The following is a 10,744-nucleotide window of genomic DNA, read 5'->3' as shown; positions in this document are numbered from 1 at the left end:
AAAAAAAAAAAATTATAATAATAAAAGTAATCTATATGGCATTATACCAGTATATTTTGAAACTGGATTTGCTGCATTATTGTGTATTATTCTATACCAATCTGACTGTGTTGTAAATAAATAAATAAAAAACTAAATTAAATATCATATAGATCATAATTGTACAAAAAAAGTTATAAAGGAATGAGTAATGTGAACTATAATGTTCTAAGACTGAGTTTCTGTAATAACAAAATAAATAACCAAAGAAGCTCTAAACAAGTGGAAGAGAACATGTAATTTCAACAGATTTATTAAGTGACACAACTGCCTTTCCAGTAAACTGGCATTTATTTCCAAGTACAAATGTTATATTTTTACACTTTGTAACAACATCAAGAAGTACTTAAAATAACCATAAAAAAATATTCTCATAAAATAACAGATTGCAGTAATTTTCCAGTCCAGTATATTACAAACAATGGTGCTCTAGAAAAATAAAGTTTTCTCTTTTGCTTTCAACAACAATAAAAAAAACACATCCATCACTGTCATCAACAGAAAACTGTCACACATTTCAAGCCACCGCTATAATGTGTAAACATTTAAGTAAACATAGTAACAGCAATAATCAAGCATCTAGGTTAGCTGCTTAGTGATTTTGTAAGCTTTTGATGAAAACCTGGTTTTCTAAAGTGTTTTGTCTCTCTCTTACTGCTGGACGGCAGCGAGGCTCTGTGAGTCAAATGGCTTTTTAATGCAGTCATGTTAATGCAATCCTGAGTTTTCTGAGTTTTTTTCTTCGGTGGTGATCTGGGAGAAAAGGTCTTTGTTTTAGGTATAAAGGTGCTGCTCCACTGGTTGTGAACTTTTTGTTTAGCAGAAAGCCCATCGGTATACTCTCTGAAATGATCAGAGACTGTTACGGTAGCGGGGGCTGAAACACGCCGCTCAGGAATATTGATCTCTTTTTCTCCGTTGGATCCAAATAAGTCAAATCTCACTTTCTTTGGCTCAGTTGTTTTAGTTTTATTCACTGACAGAATACCACATAACTCAAGCTTCGTTTTTGACTTTTGGTGTGGCGTGTCATTTGAATGACCGGGCACTTTCTCCTTAACTTTCTGTAGGTTTTCTCTAGGGTGAGGTGAGGTTCTTCTGTCAGGACAATCTTGTCTTTCTTTCCTGTGTTCTTTTAATTTCTTCCCCTTGCTGCAGTCCAGACTCCCACCTCTAGGACGTTTTTTTGCAATCTTTTTAACCACAATATCTGGAGCGAAAAGCACAGAGTCATCAGAACCAGTCCTAGTGCTACCTGATTTTAGTTTATGCTTTAAAAAAGGTGTTTTTTGCATAAAAACTAATCTGTTTTTCTCCTTTTTCTCCTGATCAGCTGGCCTCTGAATTTCAGGCACTTTCTGTGTCGCTGATTTTACCATACTGTTACTTCTTTGTCCTGTCAGTCCTTCATCTGCAACACAATCCTCTGGAGATGCAACATTTGGCACCTTGACTTGCGTTTCAGAACTACAATTTTGTCTCAGTTTTGATTTTATAAAACGTTCACTTTTTTGTCCCATCAGTCTTTCTTCTTCAGTGCGTTCCTCTGTTGAAGTCGGCTCATTGACTTCTAGTTCAAGAGATGGTCGACTACAATTTTTTCTTAATTCTGATTTTGTCATACTTTCTCTTTTTTGTGCGGTCAGTCTTTCATTTTCAGTGCGTTCAGAAACATTTGGCATCTTGACTTGCGGTCTAAGAGATGGTGGACTACAATTTTGTCTCAGTTCTGATTTGAACAAACTTTTACTTTTTTCTCCCGCCAGTCCTTCATCATCAATGCATTTTTTTGTTGAAGTAACAGTTAGCTCCTTGACTTTTAGATCAAGAAATGGTGGACTACGGGTTTGTCCCAGTTCTGGTTTTACCATAGTGTCTCTTTTTTGTCCCGCCAGTCCTTCATCATCAATGCGTTCCTCTGTTGATGCAACAGTTGGCTCATTGACTTTCAGTTCAAGAGATGGTGAATTGCGATATTGTCCCAGTTCTGGTTTTACCATAGTGTCTCTTTTTTGTCCCACCAGGCCTTCATCATCAATGCGTTCCTCTGTTGATGCAACAGTTGGCTCATTGTCTTTCGGTTCAAGAGATGGCGAATTTTGTTCTGATTTTACCAAATGGTCACTTCTTTGTCCTGTCAGCCTTTCGTCCACAATGCATTCCTTTGTTGAAGCCATATTTAGCTCATTGAATTCCGGTTTAACACATAGCGGACTACAATTTTGGCCTTGTTTGTTTGATTTAGCAGGGGAGCCCAGTACATCAGCCTCATTTATCATAGGAGAGCATGGCTGCTCTTCTAGCTCCAGCAATGGTGCCTGTTCCCAACACTGGAGGCAGAAAAGATCACCATCACTGTTCGTCACATTAGTGGAATTGGATATCGCCATTTTGGTACCACAAAGAGAGCAAATATCTGCTTTGCTGTCTTCATGGCAAGGCTGACTGGGTACCTCAAAGCACTCTACAAGATCTGGGCAGTCAAATTTTGATGTAGTAGTTTTGATGCTGCATACAGGTTCATCTTCCAACTGTTGGAAAAATGTTTTAGCATCTTCAGATGATAGCACTGTGATTTCCATTAACAAGGAATCATCACTTGAATTTTCATCATTAGAAACATCTTCCACCACACGTATGTCTGGGGAGTTACTACGAGTGTCCTTATTGCCTGGATTTTCATCATCAGAGATGTCTTCCACATGCCAGATGTCTGAGGAGATAGGAAGAACCTCCTTATTTCCAGTGTTTTCATCATCTGAAATATCTTCTACCAGCCCAATGTCTAAGAAGTTATTAAGAGCCTCCTTATTGCCTGGATTTTCATCATCAGAGATGTCTTCCACATGCCAGATGTCTGAGGAGATAGGAAGAACCTCCTTATTGCCTGGATTTTCATCATCTGAAATATCTTCTACCAGCCCAATGTCAGAGGACTTATAAAGAACCTCCTTATTGCCTGGATTTTCATCTTCTGAAATATCTTCTACCAGCCCAGTGTCAGAGGACTTATAAAGAACCTCCTTATTGCCTGGATTTTCATCTTCTGAAATATCTTCTACCAGCCCAGTGTCAGAGGACTTATAAAGAACCTCCTTATTGCCTGGATTTTCATCTTCTGAAATATCTTCTATCTGCCATGTATCCTTGGAATTACAACGAGTCTCAGTAGAAAAAGACTCCTCAGAGTTTTTTACACCATCTGAAACATTGTCTTCAGGGCTCAGAGGAAGTGAATCTGACACAGACACGTTGTGACGTGTTTGCTCATAATGACCTTCTTGTCTGAATACTTCTATTTCATCGCTGCAGGCTGTATGTTTCTCTGTGAATCTTTTTGTTAATGGGAAGTCATGTGAAAGTTTTGTGTTCGAATTGTGGTTTTGTTTGATGTCCTCTTGTTTCTTGAATGTCTCTTTCTCACTTGAATCACTGCTCAGAAATGTCTCTTTCTCACTTGAGACACTGCTCAGAAGTGTCTCTTTCTCAATGGAGATGCTGCTCAGAGATGTAATTCTAGACAGCCCTGCATATGAATGGCCATTGTTTTCTGTGGCTATTTCCTCCCTGTCATTTCCTGACTGGGGTGTGAAAAGAGCTGTTGGACTACATGTGTCTGGCTTTACACTTTTTTCATCGAATGAAACCGTGGGCACATCTTTGAGGGAATTCACACCTAAATTGGCTAAAGTGGCAACAGTGTTATCTGAAAATAACTGTGATGTCGTCTTGATCACAGTTATGTCATCCAACAGTGGCTCTGAAAGCACCTTTTCAATATCTGCTGGCTGTCCATCAACATTTAACCAAGAAGACCTATACTCCTCAGACGATGAATACATCTCATCATTGAGAACGTCGCAATGAGCGAGCTTTTTTAGGTTTTCAGTCTCAATGCTTTCAAATACCACAGACTCATAATCCCTTACGATTTCTAGAGATGAGTGCTGTTCTACCTCCTTTCTAAATGATTTCAATGTCTCCACAAAATTGGCTTTATTCCCATTCCAAAAGAGTTTCAAGATCGTATCAAAAAAGCTCTCAGATTTCTCTGGATGTTCGGTTGATAATTCCGTCATCTCTAAAGACTTCACTAAGTCAATTAGTTTCTCTAGTGTGTACTGAACCACTGGCACACTGGACAAGTCAAATGAAGTATCACTTGAATCACAGTCACCTTGCTGAACATTATTTTGAAATTCAACTGGGCTAGTAGAGCATATATCAGATTCTGCAATGTTACTTGTAGTCTCAATTTCAAGGCTTTTGTCCTCCTGTTGGGCAGTTGGTGAGGGGGATTCAGACAACTTGTCATCTGCAGTTTTTTGTGCATCAGACTCTTCAACAACTGACCAAACGGAATCAGTCTTTAACGGTGGACTGTCAGCTTTTTTGGGGCTGGTATCAGCCATCTGTGCAGTGTTTGAGGTCTGCTGGGAAATGGGTGGAACGATGGCTATTGCCTTGTGAACTTGTTGTGAGACTTTCCTTAGTGCAAACACCGCTTCAAGACAGTCTGCTGGGTCCGTACTGTACTGTATGTTGTCTTGACTCATTTCTTTAGGTCTGTTCTTATTGCTACCTGACTGATGGGTACCAGGATGGAGAGATTGCACTCCAAAATCACTTCTGTCTTTGGAAACACTTGTTTCTTTGTTCCAATAGTCTCTCTGAACCACAGCATACTTCATTCTCTTACTTGGGGGTTCAACTGTACACTGTACACTAGGTTCAGAAAAATGTGAATGATGATCAGTCTTGTTGGTTGCACAAACCTCCGACTGTTCTGAATAAGTGTTATGATGTGCATTTCTTTCATCTGATTGCTGCTTACCAGCTTTTTCATTGTCATTTGAATTCAGTAACTTATATATTAGCGAATTAACAAATCTAGACTTGGGCTGAGGCTGGGCTTCATTGGTCCATGTCATTTGAGAGGTCTCATTAACGTTATATGTCCCACCGTTTGTGCCCTGAGACTGTTGCTCAGTGCTTTGATTATTCTGAGAGTGGGTCGCCGATACATCTGGACCTGCATTTGACCTTAGTTCTGGCTGGTTATGGGTAACAGGACTTTGGTTTAAGTTATTGGAAGGCAATGAAATCTCGCTCTGTACTCCAGAAGGTGGTGTTGTAGAGTTGGATGAGGTATAACTGGCCACCGTTTGGCTCTGAGCTTGACTGTTGGAAATTCTTTGGGAAACTCCATTGTTATGGGCCCAAGAAGAGGATTGTGGATGGTGTCCTTGTGTCCGGTTGTGCATTTTACGTTTCTTGCCTGAGTGTTGTCTAGAGAATTGTTGTTGTTGATGATGACGAGGAGCCGTTCTAGGAGGTTGAAGTTGTTGCTGATTGTCCATGGAACAAGAGCTGCCATTGTTGTACATGTGGAATCTCCAATTGCTGTTGTTACGCACAGAGCTGCCATGGTCTGACTGTGGAGACCGATACACATGAGCGTGATTGTGCCCTGTGTTTCCGTAGTTCTGAGGGGAGGAAACGTTTGATTGTGTGCCAAATTGGGCATAATACCCATTTGTGTTTGGGTTTCCAGATGGGTAGTGCTGCAGTGTGTTGGAGGCTGCATATGGGTATTGGGGATGGGCCTGGTTTGTCTGTGTATTATATCCATGCAAGTTTGATCGAAAAGATTGGCAATGATTTGAAGCCTCTTGTTGTCCATTGGAATATCTTGTCTCTGATGTGGTATAATGTTGGTATAACTGTGCCTGGAACATATTGGGTTGTTCATTCCTGACATCTTGGTACTTAGGTGGATATTGTTCTTGGTAATGAAGTGGAAGTCGTTCTTGGTACTGAGGTGGAGGACGTTCTTGGTACTGTGGCGGGGGACGTTGATTTGAACACCATGTGTATCCCTGCATGGTAAAGGTTCCTCAATGGCTGCTGCCTTTGCTCTTATGCTGAGTTACTCAACGAGTGTTCTAAACAAAGAAAAATATGTTAATAAAAGCAAATATGGAAATCGGGTCACATAACATTACAAATCAAAGGAATAACACTTAAGAAGGAATTGTCCTAGCTTAATATGCAGAGATATGGAAAAGGGGGATGTGTTTTCTAGAAATCTGTTTGATAAGTCATTGTGTTCGCGCTGTGCAGACCAATCAGTGTATGACACTGAAGTGACCACAAGAGCGATTAGAGCGCAGACTCTGTATACTTTTGATTTACTTTCGCAGTACTTTGATGCTGATATTTCAGATTATATAATGATGAATGGTGGCCCTCCAGGACCGAGTTTGAGAAACCCTGGATTAGATGATAAAGAAAAGAAAAGAAAACAATTATATCTCATCAATGCTGCTGCAAGCAGTTTTTTTAATGTCATGCCTAAAATGTCCCTGCAACCTTACAGATATCACTCAAAATAAATGTCCTTTGACAGTCCTTGAGTCAAACATTTAAAACTGGGCTAAGTTGTAAAGCATAGATGGTGCGACCAACCCGTTCCTCAAACACTGGCAGCTGTTGTTCATGGTAATAGGATGCCCATATTCCTGTTCCCTTTGACCTGTGACTAGTCATGACTTCAAATGCTGTCTAACTATAGTTCAGCATTCTTTTTAGTGTAATATTAGGCTTCTGTAATTATGTTGAAGTTCACATAAGAACAGATTCAAGCTGTTGTCTGTGTTCAGTGTCATTCCATTTTATATACAGAGCCTACAAACACCCTCAGCTGCATTTTAGCATTTATTATAAGACGGCTTTAACATTTATTCCTCTATTTGAATGTTATTAGTACTTTTTCTTTTAAAAAGGAATTAAATATGAAATGTTGATGAGTATTTTTCACTAGTAACGTTTCATTAGATACTAGTACTCTTTCCAATAGTGTGACTAGCCTATTGAAACTACTCAATTTGTCACTAATACTTAGCTAATACTAAGACTGACAAGTAACTTTCCCATTGTAACTGGTAAACTGCATTTTTGTTGCACTAGAGACTAATTGAATATATACAAATTACTACTGGAATGAGTATTAGTAGCTAATGAATAAGTAGCACCAATATTTTAGGGGCATGGAGGCAGTGGCGGTATTGGATATCAGTATGGTATGTGTGTATGTATGTATGTATGTATGTATGTATGTATATATATACACAAACACATACCATACTGATATAGTAGTAGTACATGTAAAGTAGTGACCAAAAGTGATGTACAGCCTAGACAAATTGACATATTCAACTGTTTTTTAAATGTTATTAAAAATGTGTTAAAGATTTTTTAACTATATTACGTACTTTTACTGTATATCACACTTCACACTTCATAACCACACCACGGTATTGATATGTGGTCATGAATTCAGGAGCAGTCTCTTTAATTCTGCTCATTTTGCTCCCAAACCATACAGTAAACATACTGGATTTCTAATAGAACTATACTATAATATTTTCAGGGTACGTGTTTAAAAGAACCTGGTAATGTAGTGCCGTTTTTGTACTTGTTATTGGTTTGATACTTGGAAACACAGAGTCTTTTATGATCTGCACCTGGATGCATTTGCAGGTTTTGTTTCAAAGGAACTGTAGGTAGCACTCTTCGCTATCTCTGTAGGCATACATTTATTTTGGTTAAATTTAGAGTATACATTATGACCATGTGTTATTGTATCATCTTAAAATGACTTAGATACTCGAGATAAAAAAATAAAATAAAAAAAACCCCGATATTTTCTAAATTGCCTAAATGTCAAAATTAGTACAATAACTACATCATAAAAAAAATATCTTTATAGAAAAATCTTAATCATTTAAAATGTTGACTGTGATATCATAGTAAAAGTATAGTAACGTTTTTTTGGTGGATAAATTACCATTTGTATAATCAGAGCTTTACAATAAATGTCATGGTTAAACTATGGTTAGTGTAGCAAAACCATGGTTAATTTGTGGTTAGTTATCATGATTTAACTATCGTTACCATGGTTTATGGTTTTATTTGTGGTAAAGCCATGGTTAATTTGTTGTGTTGTTGTCTGCCCTAGCTCGCACTAAACCGATTATAAAACGATGTGAATATTTGTCAACTAAATTAAGCATAGGTAACTTAATGGGGTGATAATGTTAACTCCGCTAACTTAGCAGTTTAATGCTTAAGTAAACAAAGACAAAACTAGCCTATTTTACAATTACAGATGAAACTGACCTGCACTTTAGAGCTGAACAGGTCATTAGTTTTGCTTCTCTGCTTCACCTGGACGCTTTCACTCCCTTCTCAATCTCAAGTCTCTCGCTCTGCTCGAAATCGTCTGGCGGAGCGCGAGCCCGAGGCGAAAGGCGTTGCTAATCAAGACTAACCGATTCATGATTTAATGGAGATTTATTATTGAATGGCGAATTCGGAAATAATCACTTTATACATTCGGCAGGCAACGTAATAATAATAATAGTAGTAGCCTATATAGGCTAATAGTAATGTGTAATAATAATACTAATAATAGTATACTATAATTTTCGTCAAGTAGCCTAATTTGTAATAAGTAACGTTAACGTTAACGGACTAACATTTGCCAGTAATCTGCCCAACTCTGTTTATCAGTAAAATAAACCGGGGCTCGTGCGACAGACACTGCTTGCATCTACTAATATGAAGAAACGTCTCTCTATAAGATAACTTAGTGATTAAAAGCTGGGTTAATAGTGACATAATATATATATATACTAGTTAGTTCAAAAGAATACACGTTTAACGACTTATACACATTAAGTGTGTGGGCGATGCAAAACAAATGATGCAGATAATGTAACACATTATGCATCTCATCAAAACAACATGGGTGGATAAAAAAAAAAAGATAGAAACATTTCCAGAAAACAAACCAGGCAATTGTAACATACTTTCTAAGCCTTTAAGACCCCCCATTTAAGTTTGAACTTTCCTAACTCCGTATAGTTCGATACTCACAATTTACAGTGCATCTCTGACATCCACCTTGTCCACGTTTGGGTCTCCAAACTTATCCTGTTAAAAACAAAGATGTAATCCGCATGAGAATCCCGGACGCTCTTGGTTTTAACGCGTTGCATTAAACTTGCAAAACGTCTGTCGCACATCCATAATCGTCATGGAAGTTGAGATGAGCGCGGATGGAACTCAGTTCGCGTTGTGAGGGCGCGACCCAAGCACATGTTGTAGCCTACAGAATCTGCAGAATGTGCAGATGCCAATGCATGACAAAAGAAGGGGCTGTCTTAAGACATCCTCCGCCCATCACTTATCACCTATGGGGGGGTGTCATATGTAAATTTCCACATGTAAGCTAAGGAATTGTTTTTTTGTTCTTTTAAATCATCTTCTTTCAACATTGTTAATAAACAGCATTATGTAGCTAAACAATGCACCCAGGTGCGAAAAGATCGATCACTATTCATTGACATTCACTTAAGCTTATTATTTTATTTCTTGCTTTATACATGTCCTATTTGCATAATAGCATTTTAATTCCATTTTTTTCAATGTAGCATATACTAATACCCAATTGAAATAGGTTTTGTGAGCATGCACGCATTTTATACATGTAACGTTAAAGGGAAATATAAAGCCTGGGGGTGGGGGGTGAAAACCACAACATCCTGCTGCAGATGTACAAGTGTGTTTAGGACTGACGTAACCAGCCCAGAAACATCCACTGACAACCACCACCTGCGACGACAACGTCCAAACACACGCCTTGCAAAAGAGCAACAGCAAAATGCATAGGATCCCAATATCCTCAATCAGCGAATAGAAAACGTCTGAGCATTTTAGAAGTTTTCAGGACAATTCTACCAGCCTCATAACAATAAATCTTCTTACACATGTGAAACATGAAGTGTGATTTTGATGCATTTTGCTCTTACTGCAACATTCTGCATGACATGCATGTGGTTTTTAGTTTAAGATGTATGTGATAAATTTGCAAACAACGTCCTTCACAAGTCTGCTCACACTGTTTAGCATATAATACTGCTTTATCTTCACCCTTGAGCACCAATTGAGCTAAATTCGGGTTTCCTGGGGAGCTCTCGTGATGCATTTCCTCTGGCCTATTACTTACTGTATTATACTTACTGTTGTTTGTACTGCTGCTTTTGGTGTGAAATCTTATTTTATCCACAAAAAAATCTCTCAAGTGAAGAAGTTCCACATGCCAAAGATCATTGTTCCAGTCAACAAAGCCGAGATGCCAGTTGTAGCCATACATCTAACAATCTCAGTGCAGCTTTCTGTTTTATATTGTTACTTTCTGTAAGCCCACCCCATTCCCTTTTCCACAGTTATTTATTAACTTTCTTGGCCTCTTTTTTAATGGCGGCGCACTGCCAACAAATCTATTTTTTTAAAACATATGTCAAAAGAGCATATACAATATTCAAATCATACAGGAGATAATACTGGCTTTAATACATAATTACATTAAAGCAACTTAATAATACAACTTATAAATCAAAACAACTTTAAACCATGTATAGTATGATTAGTAAGTCATAGAAACGTATATTTTTGCATTTAACATTATTCATCAAAATCAATTTAAATGATTTTTAATACGGGATTTTTAACACGATTTCAACATTAACCCCCGGTTTCACGGACAAGGCTTAAGCCTAGTTCCAGACTAAATTGCATTATTGAGCTGTTTTAACTGAAAGAAACATGCACTGACATATCTTAAAATATGTCAGTGCCA

At 38.0% G+C, this 10,744-nt stretch overlaps 1 protein-coding gene across 1 annotated transcript; it reads right to left on the bottom strand.

Moving 5' to 3' along the window:
- Positions 1 to 276: 276 nt before the first annotated feature.
- On the bottom strand, positions 277 to 9,222 carry LOC311082299 (uncharacterized protein). The gene is made up of 2 exons (XM_084113047.1): positions 8,980 to 9,222; positions 277 to 5,984 (listed from the first exon to the last, which is right to left on the bottom strand). The coding sequence occupies exon 2, from the start codon at positions 5,922 to 5,924 to the stop codon at positions 624 to 626; it is 5,301 nt and encodes a 1,766-aa protein (XP_083969173.1). The 5' UTR covers positions 5,925 to 5,984; positions 8,980 to 9,222; the 3' UTR covers positions 277 to 623.
- Between the last annotated feature and the right edge of the window lie 1,522 nt (positions 9,223 to 10,744).

This window comes from Abramis brama, assembly GCF_963993115.1.
Source record: "Abramis brama genome assembly, chromosome: 4".
NCBI classification, from domain to species: domain Eukaryota; kingdom Metazoa; phylum Chordata; class Actinopteri; order Cypriniformes; family Leuciscidae; genus Abramis; species Abramis brama.
The sequence above is the reverse complement of the archived record's forward strand: the minus strand, read 5'-3'. Positions and strand labels throughout refer to the sequence as shown.